The following is an 18,552-nucleotide window of genomic DNA, read 5'->3' as shown; positions in this document are numbered from 1 at the left end:
AGCATTTCTTTCCAGCCGCTATGTCCAATAATGCCAATGATACTTTACTCACCTGACTGGTCTCATCCAAAATTCTTTTTCATATGGCTTTTACAAGGTATTTCTTTATGATGCACACACAACTACAGATAGAATATAAAGTGAGTCAAAACAGTAAGAAATTGCTATTACAGACATTAAAAAAAAAGAGTCACCTAGGCATGGAAAAAGGCAACTTCTAATTACACCTTCACAATTTCCAAAATCAGCTCACTAGGATGCATGTCCACTGCCTTTTCTATAAAGCTGGTGGAACTCTGACCTGCGGAGCTGTATGAGGCATCTTGAAACAGATTTTTTTTTTTTTAAAAAACACTTGCTTTCCTGGTTACCATCTGCATAGGGTTTATGGCTTTTGTAGGGTCTTGTCTTTGTTTCTAGAACTCGCAACACAGGGCCACAATTCTGACAATGCTCCTTAGTTATTATTTACAACTTTTTTAAGCATTGTTACAGGCAGAAGCAGTTTATTGAGAACAAGACTGAAAATCAGCATCCTAGAGGCTGAATTTTGACCACACCTGATATTAAGGAGGTATGAGCCAGCCTCACAAATCCGTAACTATGCCTAACCATTGCCAGTACTTAGACTTTTTTTAATTTTATTGCTGAAGTCCTTTCTACAGAGTTCAGGGTATTATTGTTTTGTCTTCTGAAAGATGTTGTTTAACTGAAGATATAAATATTGATTCAGATCATGGCTAGATAAAGTTAGCTCATTGTGAAGTAGAACCAGGAGGAAATCCAGCAGGCTTCCAAGAAACCTTTCCAGCCTAGGAAGCAGCTGGACTGTTAGGCACCTGCGTATTTTACCCATACACAAACCGCATGACTTTCTGGAAGGGGTAACACTTGTTAGCTTTGGATATACAGGGTCTCCTCCCAACTACAGAAACATTACCTGAATAATCACAGTCAGGACGGCTTCACATCTCCCACTTTACCTGATGAGATTTCTGGTGTTTTCTTTCACGAAAAACTGAGTATCTGCCAAAAAACCCCCGAACTTTAAGGCAATAATAAATTGCTGTGATTATTCCTTCCCAGCTGTGGGAATGTTTAAATTGCAGCGCTAAATGGGGATATAGCCTGCAGCATTCATAGAGATCTATGAGAGGAATACAACCCTACAGTCCCAGTTGTAAAACGAAGTGCCCATCTGAAGGTTCATCCCACCGTTGAGCTGGGTGCTAGCACTGCTTTACAACACAAGGCTTGCGCTTTCCTGTGCTCTGCAGCACCTGCAGCCTCCTCCTGCAATGAAGAATCTCTTACATAAAAATAGCCAAGAGGTAATCCCAGTTTTGTGGAGAAGAGAGGAAAGACAACCCTCAAACTTTTTCTTACAGTGACTCTACTTTCTCTGAAGCAGGTTGCTCAAACTTACCTGGCTTACAGCTGGTGTGCTGGGGATCAACACTACACACCTGAAGATAAGCAACAGAACCCTTACAGAGTGTTCACTGCGCTCCCACTGGAGACAACTCTGGTTTTAGAAACGAAAGTTGGGCCATAACTGAAAGTAATATCCCACTCTATCCTCTCTAAGAAGTTATTCTACCCTCTCTCCTCAGATAATCTCCCTATAGCTGGATGCTTTATTAAAATAATATTTGCACTACCCTTAAGGAACTGCTTTTAGATTGCTCTGCTTTAGGTGTTAACTGCACTTTCTTTTCCTCACAGAGCTTTCCCAAAGCAAAGGAGGAAAAATCACTGTGCTAGAGCAAGTGCAACTCAGCTACTGGTGCTAATACTTTAATTGCATGCCCTCAGAAGATTTCTCTGTAAGCCAATATTCTTGTGTATAATACATGTATATACCCTGCATACATGTACTCTGCATATACATATGCATATATGTTTATTAATGACACAGTATATCATTCACTTATAAAATTTTCCTACATTAAATGGCAGCTTTTAAGGAAAAAAAATTAATCATTTTTAGACCACCAGCTGTATCAGCAGCTGTCAAAAATTGTAATCTTGGCTCTAATCAAGTTACATGTTACACACTTTATTAGTAACATATAATGGCAAGGAATGATGCCACCCACATACACATACGTACAATATTGCAATCAGAGAATATTCATAGGGTATTTTTTATTTCCTCTTGAAACAAAGAATAGGACACTAACAAAACCAAAATGTTACAGCAAAAATCTTTGCTATCTTCATGAGAAGAACAAAGACATGAGCAGTAAATAACACGGGTCTTACATGGAAATACATTTCTCAGGATTTTTTTTGCTTAATCCATTCTAGTTCATGCATTAACATCACTTCTCCCTCTCCACAGACTTCAGACCAAATGGTGGTGGTGGGGAAATCACGTGCGATACAATAACTTGGCTTGTAGTCTATGAATCATTAGTAGCCTATAACACTTAAGAAGGTGGTACATATATATACTGAAAAGACAGCAACTGAAAAGGTCACGTTCCCATTCACGCAGGAAAACTCATGAGTTCACAGAATGGAAAATGAAAGCAATAAATGCCTATAGCTTAACCCAATTTCACTTGGTTGTAGGTGCACAAGATAGTGCAAAGATTTCTCAAAAAGCATTTTTTCATTAGGCAACATAGGCTGGCAGCTCTAATTACACACTCCAGTGATCGTCTCTGACACAACAGACTGTCTTGAACAAAAGAGATGACCAAGAGGATGAAGTTAGGAAAGCCCTATTAACCCAAAATGATTTATACGTATTCCACCCACTTCTTCCCTTGTTCTTTCTTCCTTGTAAAACATAAGCATTCAGCAACAGAAAGAGAGGTTATTAAAGACAAGCACCTATCTACAAAATGAATGCTCCAAAGGACTTCTCTACCAAGCTGAAGGAGAAAGCTCCTGATTGCAGCAATTCCAGACTATGCCTTACAGGTCTCATATTTTCACACCCAGCCAACAGAAACAAGTGTTTTAAGGCCATGTTACGAATCCTGAATAAAAGTGGGACGACATTTTCTGGATCTCTCCCACTGAAGTTAGCAAAAGTTTAAATGGTCTGGAAAAACAGAGACAGAGTTATTTTAAAGGCTAATCTCTGAATCTTGTAGCTGAAAGTTTGCAATTACACACCCTGGTGGGCCCCTGGGAACTTGGGGGCAACATCCTTGCTGATTGTCATCATTATATGAGTTCACTTGCATCCTCTAGAGTGCTCTTGAACCACTCAGAAGCACAGCGAAGAGCAAACACTGATGCATGGGATTGGGATGCCCCTCCTCACTTGGTTTCCCACTACATCCTCTCACAGTTCATGTGTAATTCCATTCATTACATGATAACCTCTTTAAGCAGTTACAATTTTTAGCCCTCACCTCTACTCCTACTGGAGGGCTGAGCCAGAATCTCAAGGCTAAGACAGTCAGAAACCCTATTTCCAATTCCAGATTGATGTTTGATTGGGTGGATGTTGTTTCTTTAAAAAAAAAATATTAAAAGCAAAAAAACCAAACCCAAAGCCCAAACTACGACAAATTTATTTCTGCCATGAGCCAGAACCTCTGTTCTGTCAAGAACCTCACTTTCTTGACAGACAGATGATTATTGCATAAAATTCCGGTTTGTTCTTTATTTGCTCTTTTTTTTTTTCTGCTGAGCCTTTTATTCAAATATTTTATCGTTGCCTGGAAATAGCTCACAAGTTTCCAACTTTCAAGCTCCTTTTAGAGGGGCAGTATTAAATCCAGGATGTAATTAAGCCTTCATTATTAGGAATATTTTCTTTTCAGGGACCCAGTGGGGTTTCCAGCATGCCAAAATCTTGTTCGGACCTTTTCAGAGCGTAGCCAAGTAATTTGGCAGAAGATAAAAAACACAAGGAGCCAGCAGGGCTAGAATATTTTTTCTATAATCAGCTGAACGTAACTAAAGAAACTGGAAACTAGTAGTGAGGAAAGGAATTAAAAAATAAATTTTAACAAGGAAGAAAGAAGCTCAGTCTTTGAATTTGAACAGTGTGTACTGGACATTTCAGAAAGCTTTCTGGATACTCCCAAAGACTTTCTATTGGACATTTGAAAATACTTCCCCAAAACTGCAAAGATATTATCTTGTTAAGATTTTGCAACAGCAGAAGTACAAAGTAACCACGGGCCACGAACACAAACATTTACTGAATCTCTATCTTGCAGAAGAACATCTATATTTTGGCACACATTATTATAATTTTTCCAACGTGAAAAGCCACCCACAGATAGCAAAACGCAAGAACTTCCACTTTGCTCACTCTGGCTGAAAACATGTACATCCCCTGATGGGGCAGCTTACATCACAACAAGTCATTAAATGTAAAGAAGTCCTCTCTAAATCTACAGTGAAACAAGAAAGAGAAAAGCATTTAATGATACTTATCATACTTGGGGTTAAAAAGTTCCCCATATCCAACTGTAACAATCCATGGAAAATTTGAATAGGATTCCACCTTCTGGGTGGCACTATCTCTGTGGGAACTCAAAGAGAGAGCATCATTGATGATACTGAATCTTATGGCTCAACTTAAAGGCTGCTAAGGCTTAAATGTTCGCAAAACGTCCACTAACTCAGGTCCGACTTTTTCAGTAATAGTAGGGCCCCAATATTATTGTAGTGCTATCAGTTCTGTAGGTGTGTAGATAGAGCACAAGGTAAAGGAGCATATTTTTAGAAGCACTGCAGTGAGAAATCCACATTACAAATTCAGATAAATGTAATAACACAAGGTGAATGTTAACGAAGTCCGCTCCTTTTGTAGCTAAGATGCATGATATAAACAGCAAACATTTCATCAAAGATCACTATTTTCCTTTCAGTCATCCTTACAGCTTTTAACAAACTGCACAAGACATGATTTAAGTTACATGAGCACAAAAATTTCACAAGACAAATGATACGATTCATCATGCTGAGAAATAAATGCAAAAAAAGGGTAGAACACATTTTCTGATATTCCACAAATATTCAGAGGCAGTTTAACACACAAAATGGAATTTCTTCAGCAGCACTGATTAAATGCAAGATGAGGCAAGGATCTGCTTTACAAAGTAAAGGCACCAGCTCTTTGTAAACACATACTCTTCTCACTTTAACCGAGAAAGCACTCAAAATACTCCATGGAGGCAACCTGTGTGGTAGCGTTCCATTGCCTATAAATGCTTCACAGTAGAGATATCAGAGGCCTTTCTCCTCCTTTTTACTATATTTCATATGAAATGTTTTTTCTTCAATTTATCTAGTGGGAAAATCTTTAAAATCTCCCCAAAAATGTTTCAATGAATCTGTAAGGAAGTGGTTTCTCTTACCTGCCTTCTGATATCTATCAAGAAGTTCCAAGGCAAAAGAAATATCGGACGCCAGTATGAAACACACATTTGCAGTCATCTCTTGTTTTCAATATTGTGCTATAGACAGTTTCCCAGAAGGAATCATTGGCTTATATTAAAAGTACAGATAGAGTTGAAAAAAAGGAACTTGTGAACATCCTCCAGCTGTGCAGCTACCTACTCTCTGACTTTTCAAATGTGCTAGCAAATATTGAACAAGAAATTAACTCTCAATTGTCTGGGGAAAAGAAGATTAGATACTTCTCAACGTGACGACTGTACTTCAGGATTCCAGATTTTTTCAAGTATGCATCCTGAGTGTACATGTCTCCCTAGCATGGCGAGTATTCACACAGTTCTTTACTAATGAAACTGCAAAACTTGAAAACTGTTAAAATAAATATTCCGTACAAACGTGAACTGTTTGCATCTTGGGCAAAATGAACTGAGCATCTTCATAGTTTCCACCGCACAACTATCACCAATATCAGCAAACACATTTTACTACTCATACATACAAATCCAGTGATTACACTAATTAATATTGTCCAGTATCCAACCAAACTTGTGCATTTCTAAGTCACCTTCTTTCTGTTTTATAAAGCTGACTGAATTTTTAATGTAGTACTTTCAGGTTCTACAGGACTGTCAACTGGTACCTGGAGAGGGGGGAAAAAAAAGGCAGAAATTAAGCTGTTGTACAGCAGAAGCTATTCCTAACTTCAGTATTCTTGGGTAATTATTAGGTTAGACTCCAATAGTATATGTAGTTAATTAGCCAAATTAGAAATCTTTAGAAAGCTCTAGTTTCCTTTTTCTCCATAATTAAAAAAAACCCAAAAACATAGAATTGAGTTTCTTAGTATAACTCTAAAGTATTTACTTAATGCACATAGATATTTATCACATGGAGATTAACTCTCAGCTTCTTTTCTCCATTACATTTAAATACAGTAGAATCTTGATGATCAAGGTTTAGAATCAAAGAGCTATTGTACCTTATTAACACGGGCAGCTCTCAATTATGGCTAGTAATATCAGGGCAAGGACTCCAGGCTTTTATTATATCCTGGCTAATATAAATGAAGTTGTGCGACAGTCTAGGCTAATTAGCAAGGTCATAACAGAAAACAGAACAGTCACAGACCACTGCCTATAGTCAGCATGTACACCCCCGAGATCGCCCCAACCCAGGCTGGTAAAACCCACAGGATGCCATACTGTGCACACACAGCTGCACAGGTTTCAGGTTCACATTAGCTCATATAGCACCAGCTTGGAAGTTTCTGGACCTCAGGCAGACACTAAGTGTGCTATCACAGGTGATCAAAAGCTGCTCCATATGCAAGACACCTAGACATAAAAAGAGGCATGACAGAGGATCTTTCAATATCTGACTCCAAAAAGCTGTTTCACTATCTTGATCCAAATTATCAAAAAAACCACAGAGGTAAAAAAAAAGTTTCCAATGTCAGCCTATTTCTACTAGTGACTGGGATAATTTGGAAAAGCTGCCGAAACATGGTTTTGGGACCTCCTGAACAGCAAAAAGTGCTATGCTCACTCTTCATTTAAATCGAGAGACTGCTTAGCGGAAGAGCAGACCCAGCTCTTCATACAGTACAGTATAGAAACTGCAGCATGACTTCTGTTCATCAGACACTTACTTTACTTAAACTGCAGGTATTTTAAATAAAATATGTAGTCTATAGCACAGCCTCCTCCAATGAGCAGGGACATCTTCAACTAGATGAGGTTGCTCAGAGCACCATCCAACCTAACCTGGAATGTTCCCAGGAATGGGCCATCTACCACCTCTCTGGGCAACCTGGGCCAGGATTTCACCACCTTCATGGTGAAAGATACCTTCCTTGTATCTAGTCTAAATCTACCCTCATTTAGTTTAAAACCATTACCCCTTGTCCTATCACTACAGGCCCTGCTAAAAAGTCTGTCCCCATCTTTCTTGTAAGTCCCCTTGAAGTACTGGAAGGCTGCAATAAGGTCTCCCTGGAGCCTTCTCTTCTGCAGGCTGAGCAACCCCAACTCTCTCAGTCTGTCCTCACAGGAGAGGTGTTCCATCCCTCTGGTCATTTTTGTGGCCCTCCTCTCCAACAGGTCAGGAAAATCTGAGAGCAGAAGGTCTTTAACTTTTTTTTTTTCCCATGGGAGCTAAAGGGAGAAATAGATACGTGAAGGCAGCATCCCACATGGCTCTGTTGTTCCAAAACAGCATGGAAAGTGTGATGTAAGTTTTTGTCAATTACTCTTTTGCTGTTAATATTATTATGCCAATAGAAAACAAGCATTCAAGTACAGTAATACAGTCATGGTAAAAAGAGTCACCACTTACAGCTTTAACATCCAAATTCATAATCCCCGAATTCACATTGTGTCTTCGCAAATCTGATTTTATTAAGGCTGAAACAAAAAAAATACAGAGAAAGCATGTTCACAACTTTGCAGTTCAAGGGAAACGTTTGTACACTATAAACACACAGAAGCTGCTTTCAGCGCATATTCAAAATACCTGTATTCACTCTTCTGCAATTTGAACTTATTGGCAATTTGAACTTGCTCCTCACAAAGCACACGCAGAAAATTACAATAAAAGCTTTTAAGCCATGAGTACTTAAAGGAAAGCTTGATAGTTTTAACATTTTCAGCACATTTGTAAGAACCAGCATGTGTAAGTCACTGGTATAGTTCAGGAATACATCAGCAACTTTTGCATTTGGAAAACCGCAAACTGTCTCCATTTATGTATTTGCTCACATTTACTATCCTACTCTGGAGATAGACAGGACTCAAGAAATGGGTGACAGATGGCTGTCCATGTATTAGCAACATCATTCTTAAAACAAAGGGCATGCACACAGCAAGTATTTAAACTGAAAAACAAAGGAAAAAACCAAAAACAAAAACCACACCCTGCACTTATAACTTCTGTCGTCCCAGACAGGGAGCCACATATATTTAAATCCTAGATGTCTGAGACATCTAAAAACTAGCCAGAAATTCATAATCTCAAAAAGACCTCCACATTTTTACATTAAAGAGAAATTATTACTTACATTTCTGATTAATTACCTGTTAAGATAATGCCCACAAAAATCCAAGCACAAAGAAAGAGGTTTCCTGCACGAGGATTGTAGTCTGTTGTGAGTTTTCCTTGAACAAGTGTAAAGACAATTCCAAATATCTATGAACAAACAAGTTACTTCATCAGGATCACATAGAAAAGAGTCACTACTTTACCTTGCAAAGTTTCAGGTCACATCTTATACAAACCAAATTGAAAAAATTAAGACTACAGCAACACAACAGAAACTTAGCAGCCAAGTCTAAGAAAGCCTTCTTAGATTTGAGCAGAGTGGCCTTCCTGAACATTACTTCACTTGAAGAAATAAAATTATATAACCTGTGCTGATGCATTAAGGAGACCAGAGGAAGTGCCTTCAGACTCTGGGTATGTAATTTCCACAGCAAATTCAAATCCAAGTGGGAGATAGCCAGTCATGAAGAACCTGTTGAAGAGGAGAGTAAGAGGATGACAGGTGTGGCCTTCATTTATTACTACAGTTAAGAAAATCAAACATAAACACATGGTATTATGAATTAGCTGGTATTCTGAACTGTCTGTTTTCAAGACCTAACATGACTCAGTAGTTGCTTTGCCTGCTTCATTCCCTTGACCTCATCCAACAATTATAGCTGTACATCTCTTTTTAGGACAAGGATGTTTTAACGTATTTGTCCTGTTTCCCATAACCACTCCATACATATGAAACAACCTTCTCTGACCAGTCCACAAACCACCTCATAACTGAAGCCAATTACTTTCAAATGAAAGACATGCATGAACACCACCATTTGATCAGCCCAAACATCCGTGCTGGAGGACAAAAGTAAGAGACCATATGTAGGGAGCGAGGCTGAACACTGGAATATCTGCTAGAAGCTGCTGTGGAAGAAGCCGAGGGGACCAACAGGTGACAAGAAGACCAGGGGCTTAATGCGGTTGAGGTTGGCTGATTGGTTTTTGAACTGAAACTCAAGACACTTTGGGCTCTGCCTTGACTGCCATGCCTGGATACAGCACCTTTCCCTCAGCACCTTCTGGTGCTTTTACACTACATATCTATGAGAAGTGCACACGCTCTTCTGAGCGAACAAAGCACTTGGCATGTTGCTTGGCCTATCAAAATATAGATTAATCAAAATGCACAGAAGCCAGTCTTCCTAGATTTGCTCAGTTAAACTCTAATCGCTTACCCACCAGTCAACAGAAAGATAAAACTTTACTGCAGGCAGCTTTTTGAATTGGAAGCAAACAAACTGACCACATAGACACTTCTGTTACGTCCATAAAAATGATAAATGAAATTCACTGAAAAGTGAATTATTTTAGATTTATTCTGACGTAACAGAAGGTGAAACCCCAGTAAACCATATCTGTACTGTGAGCTATAGGCATAGGTTGAGAGCTTGATGACAGAATATACAGTAGAATCATTTAGTTAAAAGTTAAATATTGTTTTTGGATGGAATTGCAGCAAGTCTTCTAGTCCTCTTTAATTGCTCACCCAAGTACTCCTCCAGTCACAAACACTACTATAAGGTATCCGAGGTCCAGCGTGAAAGTAAATACCAGCAATCCAATGAAAGAGAGAATGTAAACAATCAAAGTAGTTTGCCTGCAACCCAACCAAAGGAAAAAAAAAATGTAAAAAATTAACATTATTAACATAAGGTAATAGCATATTGCTGAAGCACAGAACAGTAACACAAACATTACATAACTGTCTGACAACTGACATTCTACAGCTATAAAATTTGCTTCATGTAATTCTGACTCAAACATACCATGCAATGAGAATGTATCCCTAAAGTCTTTATTGCCTTGGTTACACGGTTGCTTCACTCAAGGCTAAAGAGACTGACTCAGACTCTTTGTCAAAGAGTGGACAATCACAGCATATACTGTTACCTTAAGACTATTTTCGTTCTCTGCTATCAAAATACAGATTGTACCTCTTGGCCATTCTGCAGCGCTGCCCATTATACAATACTTCAATACATGAGCAGCCAAATCGAACACTATTAGTGATAAAAGTCAGCCTAAGAGGCAAGTCAAACAAATCTCATTACAATATTCTATTTATTTTAAATCTGGAATAAGGGATGTCATCCAAAATATTAAAGCACATATCACTTATCTATAAGCCAAAACACATGCACAAACAAAGCCAATCTGCATCATTAACATCCATTAGGTTTCTAGAGCTCTTGCACATAATATACTGAGAGTCACAGGGGAGAACTACTCCACTGCAAGCAGCACTTCAGGACACTGCTCACTCCTGGAGGGCACCACACCATGGATGATGGACCCAGGAGCTCCTACCGCAGAGTTCTGCGCCATGGTCACCTCCTGAGTTAAAGCAAGTGCTATGCTTACTAATAGGACCAGAAGTAGTATTTAAAAAAAGATACTCCATCAACTGTCCGTTTTAGAAAACAACACAGAGTAGGTTTTGAGCCTTTATGCTTTCCTAGGAGAAGGAGCCCAGTGGGCCACCTGGCTACTGCATGTACGACATACAGTGCTTTCCTTGTTAGCCTTACACTCCTGAAGAGGCAGGAGTAGATGGAAAAACCCTTTGCACCTTTACATTCTCCTCTCTCATTTCTTTTGGCCAAGAGCCAGTAAGAGTCTCAAGCTTTTGCTGTAGCCTCAGAAACTAGTCTCCATCAAGGCTGCTAGAAGATCAGGGATGAACTGCATTTTATCATCGGTTCACTTCAGCCCTTACGTTGTAGTATTTTTCTAATGCAATTGCACTGCTCTCCTACCCCTAACCCCATACATGCCTACCCACACTTACTTGTATGTTTTAGTGTAATCCAGCCACAAACCACAAATAATCGAACCCACCATTCCTGCCACCACCAGTGTCAAGCCAATTCTCCCAGCGTTCACTTCTTCTCCCTTTCAACAAATATTTATATGGTGCTCATTAATAACTTGCTTCCACTCAGAGTCAAGTTCAGACCTCTTGGCAGTCATAAGCGCAAACAAACATTCCTATGACTCCCATAGCTGTAGGGAGGTATAAAGGAAACCAAATGTCCAAGCACACACAGCACCTAAATAATAAGAAACGTCACCCCTGCAAATGTACAGTAAAAAAACAAACAACAACAAAAGCACAAAAAGATGATTCAAGAATCTTACCTCATAATGAGTTACTATCATCTGGTTTAATAACGTGGAAACAGAATAAAATGCCCCAGTCATAATACCTGCAGTACCAAAAGAAAAGCTTCAGTCATTCCAAGTGTAGCCACACAGATCTGCTACCCTAAAGGGTTGATCTTCTGATATTTAAGACTCACATCAGAGGCAAAACTTTTTATCTGCCAGGTAAAATCTCTTCACCAGACCTACAAATGGTATTTTGAATCCTGCCAGATTTTCCAGCACTGACACTCCCTCCCCCATAAAAAAAAGCACCAGCACAGCTAAAGCTCGATGTGCTTTCAGCACACATTTGAACCGTTCTGCCAGACTACAGCCAGACAGAACCACTTACCATAACTGATCAGCAAAAGTACAAACGGAGTATTTCTGAACAAGTTAATAATCGACTGCTTGTAGGAGTAATCCTCGGGAGGCATAGTTTGCAGGACTGCTTGAGAGTGACTAGGAGGGTATTTGGGCTTTTCTTCAAACACTAGGGAAAAAGAAGGAGGAAAAATTTTGATTTGTCTTCACCAGACTGTTTTTTCTTTTTGAAGTGTTTCAGTTTGATGAATTTCAGAAGATTAACTTGCATTTTTTAACACTTCCATGAAAAAAATATTCTAGATTTTCTCATGGAAGAATCAAGTCACAGCCACAAAGGATGTGCTAGTTATTTGGTCACATCTGAATGCTACCAACATATGGTCAAGGACAGGCTTCATCTGCAATGTGTCTAGACATTTGTACCTGAATTCTAAGATTATGATATAATGTGACTTCTCTCTGTTAATGTCCTTGTAGCAAAAAGCCTAAGTGAGCTAAATACTCTGAGAGAGGTCACCCCACACACATACAGTAAACGGGCTGTTGCTTAACCCTGGCACAGCAGGTAAGTGAACGCAAGTAAACTGGAGAAAAGGTAACCTCAACTACTTTGAGCAAATCAGATGCTTTGAGATGTTGCAAATGCTCCTTATTTAACCATTTGAATTACAAAAATGGAACACTTACCAACTCCCGTTAAGAAGAACAAAAGGGTGGACACTATTGCTGTTCCATAGAACATGATGCTGATGTTATGTGCCATTAGATCGATATCGTTAGGTGTATTTGGAACCAAAACAGGTGGCAACAAAAAGCCAATTGCAGTGCCAAGCTGTAAAGCAAGGAAAGAAAACCAAAATAATTTTCTTGTAAACATAATTAACAGAAGTGAGAAGCCTTTACTAGGTAGAATTCAGAATTCATATCATAATAAGCATTAGTAAAACTATAAAGGAAAAGCATTCCTTTAGTATCATATTTCTGAGCCATTTGCTCGCAATGACATTTCACAATCAGGTTTTCCATAACTCAGGTTTTAACCTTTTAATTTCTAAATTAAACTACATATAGTGTAGCATATATATACTACATAGTATACAGCACATTCAACAACTAAGCATTAAGGAAGTTTTTTTGCAAAAGAATCTTTCACAGGAGAATCTGTGCCCACGTGCATGCCCATAAATTTGTATCAGTCATTCTGCAACTGAAGGCCTACAGACGACAGAAGACTCCAGCTACTCTTGTAGAAATGCTCTTCTCTTTTTCTCCATCAAAACACTCCACTTGATGTCATGATCCTGCCATTACAGGAACAAAGACTGGCATGCAAGGTTTGTCGCAGAACTGATAGAGCAGAGAAGAGCAAGAGAAAAGGAACATCCTTATTAAGAAACACAAAACCAAAACCTCCATCTGCAATTATTGCTAAGGAAATAAAGAAAAATTACAAAACAAAGTAGTAGTGGGTTTGTATCTGGAGTCAATTCGAATGTACCAACTGATTTTGTATTAAACAGAGACAAAAACAAGGACTGACATTTTGGGTATATATATAAAGCATTTTAAAACATGAAGGAAGAACAGTCAGACTACTCTCCAATTTATCTCTGCTGCTCCTCCAAAACTAAACAGCATTTTAAAGTGTTAGAACAATTTTATTTTTTTAAACTAAAACACCCTGCATCTATTTTGGGTAAAAAATAAAAATTAAAAACTAAAAAATAGCACCAAAGACTATTAGAGTAGCAAGTCCAACACTCAGAAAGTACTCAAGTTAAAAGTGTGCCAGTGTGCTTTCAAAGCACCCTTTGTGCACATGCCCAATGAGGGTTTTTCTGCCCTTTTTTTTTTTTTGCCCCAGAGACCATCAGATTTACACAGTATCCCATGTTCACCTGAAGAATTGGTCTCTTTTTATCCTCACTCTTCAGTATATGAACACTACAAACACGAACTGAGAACACAGTTACTCTTTTTCTTAAGATATGTTTTTTCCTCACGCAATGTGAACCAATACAGTACCCACAATACTCCAAGAAAGTCAAGCGAGACCATTTTTCACCTTTCACATCTAGAGAGGTTAAGGCCAGAAGGATCAAAAGTTCCAACGAGTCTGGTGCGCTCAGTTTAAGACGCTGAATACTTGTGGAAATCTGGCACTCCTAACAACCCTTGACAGCTACATCGCCGCGTTCCCACCGATTTGTGTTTCAACTGCAAATGATCAGCATCTCAAAAGGTAACGGGTGCGATCTGATTTTTGGTAACTCCTCTGTGCCTCCCCTGCCTGCAGTCCCAGCCCTGTTTGCTGTAGCTCTGAAGTTATGCAAAATATCTGGTAAGAAATCAGATGACCAACAGCCCAGCAACCCGTTACAGCAACCTGTTTGTTAGAGATTTCACCTTGTGCACTTGAAGAACAAGCGAGACTGTACTGTAATGCATATGCAGAAGTGAGCTGCATTGGAATATACATTACTTCTAACTTCCAAGTGCCTAATTTGTCATTTTACTACTCTTTCAGTCTAGCTTTTGAGGGTTGATTTGTTTGGTTTTTTTAAGAAAGCAAAAACTGAGAACGGAGAAATTCCGTTGTTTGACACTGTATCAGTCTTCATAGGTCACAAGCAGGACTGGAATCCCAAGACTTGTGCAGCACACAGCTCTGAGCCAGTGGGGTACAGCACAGCTGCAGAATATGCCATTATCCTCTGCGCAGGACTGCCAGAGGGAGATGAAACACACTTTGTCTGTGCATTTTGCAGGTATTTCCCAGATAGGTGGCAGAGGACCACCAAGCACATCAGCACGTTAAGGCGAGTCCTAGCTTCAGCAGGGAAATACGCTCCAGGAATAACTAAGGTCTTTTTTTGACAATTCTACTCCTATTTTCCTTGTCCATCCTTCTCGTAGCTCCTATCCTTGAAATCCCTGCTCCTGTCCTTCCCCACTTCAACCCTCACATCTCAGCATCAAAGCAAAGCATCCATATCAGACTCCCAGGTGGATTAGTGCCACTGTACTGCAGAACTGAGACCCCAGTAACTCCTTGCTACTAGGAAGACTGGTGCATGTCAGGAGAAGTGAAAACTTAGCTGCCAAAGAAACCTTTAACCTGATTCTAGGAAGCAGATGCAAAATTTTTGCTCAACTGCTGAAACAACCAACCAACTCCCAAATCTTCAGTCCAAAAGGGACAGCTGACTTGTCCACTGGAAGACTTCAGTTAAAAAAAAAAAAAAAAAAAAAAGTTTGGAAAAACCTTTGGGAAAACTGTAAGCAGCCAGGTATGAGATAACGAGCAACCCTAACTGTAAATATGTAACATTAATATTACCCCTGTAATAATCCAAAGTGCACAAACATAACATCATTAGACTCACATGAGGATAAACAAATCCCCTGTTACCTTAATTGAACTGTACCTACGACCTCAGCCACGCCAGCGATGTTCATGGGAATCTTAATGTTTTGTCTCCACAAAAAAGCAGGGACAGTGGCAAGTGGTGAGAACAAGGCTATGCAAGGAAAAAAAACTCATCAGCATCACATCTTCACCTGTGCTTTCAGATATGGTTATTCCAGCTCTCTCAAACCAGCCAGGACCAGGGAGCTCGAGGAAATCCGTGACTCAGTGATCAGCTCCCCACAGTGACATGAACTACCACAGCGTTACAGAAAACTTCTGAGTCACCAAGGCATTGACTACTGGCACTTAGTGATTCGAGGCCATATTTTAGAAAGCAGGAACTAATAGATGTTGGTATTGCGGCTTTCCACAAAAGTTCACATACTTGATCCCCCTCCAGCCAGGGGCAGATTCAGTCAGATGAACGATGCCAAACTAAGAGACAAGACACTGAACGCCAAGAGGAAGAGAAAGCAGAGCAGGATGACTTCTGAAAAGGGTCTCAGCTGCTGTACGCCGGGCAGCTGATAGAAGCATGCGAGCTGCTATGCACTGCCACATCACCAGGGTCCTGCAAAGCAAGGCTGGCAGGGGAAGGTGGGACAGAGCATCACCTCCACGCTTGCCCCTGCTCTGTCACTCTTCCTCTCTCCAATGCTGCCCCGTAACCATTTCTTGGAGAATGCTTTTTCCCACTGAAACCATGTATTTTTAAAATCAATCCCACACCAAACGCTAAGGAAGCCCACTTCTCCGAGGCCTCCCTTCCCCCCTACCTGGTTGCCCAGCACGGCCACGGCGCAGGCAGTGGAGACCTCGGTGGGGCCGAACCAGACAGAGGCGACGCGCGAGGGCAGCCCCAGGATGAAGACCTGGGCGACGGCGCAGACGGCCTGGGCCGCCAAGGTGAGGGGGTACCGGCCGGGGGCCAGGCTGGCACACTTGAGCCACGCGCCCAGGCCGTTGAGGCCGGCGCCCAGCAAGGCGGTGAGGCGCAGGCCACGGGCGTCCAGCAGCCAGGTGGCGGGCAGGATCAGCGGCACGTAGGCCACCATGTAGACCATGGAGAGCCAGTCTATCTGCGTGAAGGAAACGCCGTAGAAGCCGGCAAAGACGTTGCTGAGGATGCTGTACTGGATCCACTGGAAAGCGTTCACCAGCGAGTAGCAGCTGAAGACGGCCAGCACCGCCAGCCGCCGCCGCGACAGGCGCGTCTCCACCCGGCCGCCGCCCGCCGACAGCATGGCCTCGGCCTCCGCCGCCCGCTCCCCGCCGCCCGCCGGGGCCGCCCGCCCGCCGTCCTCCGCCTCCTTGCCGGGAAGGAAGCCGTTGCAGCGCTGCAGGGGGGGCACGGCGGCGGCCGCCGGCATCTCCCCGCTCTCCCCCTCCGCTTCCTCCTCGCCGCCGTCCTCCACCATCTCGGCCGTCTCCCCACCCAGCTTCCCCGGTGGCGGTGACAGCGGCGGGCAGAACCCGGCTCTGCCTGCCAAGGTCACCCGGTTCCGGCTGCAACTCCCGCTCCGGCTGCGGCTCCGGCGGCGAGACCACGCCGCCACCGCCCCGCCCCGCCCCGCCCCGGCCCGGCCCGGCCGCCCACCCCCGAGGCCGGGCCCCGGCGGGGCGGAGCGGGAGGCGGCCCCGGCGAACGGGGCGGGGTGGTTTCGCCGCGCGAGGCGGCAGTGAAATGGCCGGGGCTTGGGTTTGAAAAGCTGTTGCTGCAGCACTGGCTGCTGGCAAGCCGTTGGGCGCGCGCGTGCGTGTATGTGTGTGTATATATACATATATATATTTCTTCCAGTCTGAACCTATAAAGGCTGCCTGTGCGGGTCACTGAGAACAATATGGAAGCGGGGATGATGTAAATAATCCCCACGACATCTCTGAGGAAAGGAGCAGCATAACCTCATTCCTGTCATTGCTTTCTCGGCTGGTGTGGCCTGCGCAGGCCCTTGGCAGCTGGTCCCTCGCCTACCTCCCCTGGGCACCGCGCCGCTGCGCCGGGCTGTGCCACAGGCACTCAAGGCTGCGTCACTCCCAGCACGTTCAGGGAAAGTCACTGGCCTTCCCCGGAGATAATAGGTTTGGCTCTTCGCGGTGGTGGTGTGGAGAAATGTACTGGTATGATAAGAGATGGAGGGGCAGAGACAGAGGCCCAAATTGCGGCAGAGGGTGGCTGGGATGGATGCATCGCGAGGGCGTGTGTGTCCACCCCGGCCCTTCATGGCCTCCGGAGCCGCAGGCAAAACATTCCTTGTTTCCACTCAACCTCGGAGATTTGATTTGACACGTACCCCAGAAAACTGGCTGTCTGGCTCACGTGTGGATGAGGTTCAGTATCACTTCGGTGAGCAATCCTCCCTCAAACCCTGCTCGGCACGCATCTGCGCAGGAGCAGCGTCTGGCAGCCCCTGTCATGGTTGGTAATACTGCTGCTGCAGACACTGTACCATAATAAAATGATGGATTATTCTCCAGAGAGCCTTAAGAAAATACAGATATATTTAACTTTGTTAACAATGTTGGAAGTATTTGGCTGGCTTTTGTGGGAAATAATTTGGCATGTGTTCAGCAAAGAACATACTGCAAATTGTTCACCGATATGTCGGAGCCTAATCAGATCTGTGTCTGTGTGGTAGATATGCTTAGCCACCAGTCTTAAGTTCCCTCACTAATTATGAGTTGGTATTTTACTCAAGATCAGGTGATCTAGGTAAGCCACAGTTCCTGATCTTATTTACAGCATGAATAGTAATATGAACACATGCTTCAGAATATTAATTTGGCTATGTTTGCTGTCCCTGAGCACTTAGCTGAGCAACGGTAGTGATGATTGCAGGCCCCATGGATTTTCATAGACGACTGGAAGTGTATCCTGAATTTGCAGATCACAGGTGTGCTTTCTAAAAATAAGACTCAAACCCTTCTTGCCTTTTTCATTCATACCAAGAAAAAGCCTGATTTATTTTTATTTTTCCTGTGGAAGGTCAGATGCTGGGCAAATTCTCCTGAATTCCTCTGCCTAACTTCACAGTTCAAGTGCTATATCCCGTAGCAATGAAGCCTTTTTAAAACAGGACTTCAAAAGGAAGAAGTGTACTGGCAACTGAAACAAACATTATCAAAGCAACAGAATAGTCAGCTTTTGCTTTAGGAACACGTGTCCATGTTACATAATGGTAGAAATAAGCTGAAAACACACCTGAGACTACGTCTAT

The 18,552-nt window shown here is 42.0% G+C and overlaps 1 protein-coding gene across 1 annotated transcript; it reads right to left on the bottom strand.

The window, feature by feature from the left end:
* Positions 1-5,950: 5,950 nt before the first annotated feature.
* Positions 5,951-16,864, bottom strand: FLVCR1 (FLVCR choline and heme transporter 1; the record flags this gene model as incomplete). The annotated part of the gene is made up of 10 exons (XM_081997053.1): positions 16,114-16,864; positions 12,613-12,757; positions 11,951-12,091; positions 11,593-11,660; positions 11,243-11,346; positions 9,941-10,051; positions 8,776-8,881; positions 8,445-8,556; positions 7,708-7,775; positions 5,951-6,013 (listed from the first exon to the last, which is right to left on the bottom strand). Exons 1-10 carry the CDS (start codon positions 16,753-16,755, stop codon positions 5,951-5,953), a joined length of 1,560 nt encoding a protein of 519 aa, XP_081853179.1. The 5' UTR covers positions 16,756-16,864.
* Positions 16,865-18,552: the final 1,688 nt, after the last annotated feature.

The sequence above is a fragment of the Phaethon aethereus genome (assembly GCF_964289735.1).
Source record: "Phaethon aethereus genome assembly, chromosome: 3".
Taxonomy (NCBI): Eukaryota; Metazoa; Chordata; class Aves; order Phaethontiformes; family Phaethontidae; genus Phaethon; species Phaethon aethereus.
Note: the sequence above shows the minus strand (reverse complement) of the source record. Positions and strands in the feature narration are given on the sequence as shown.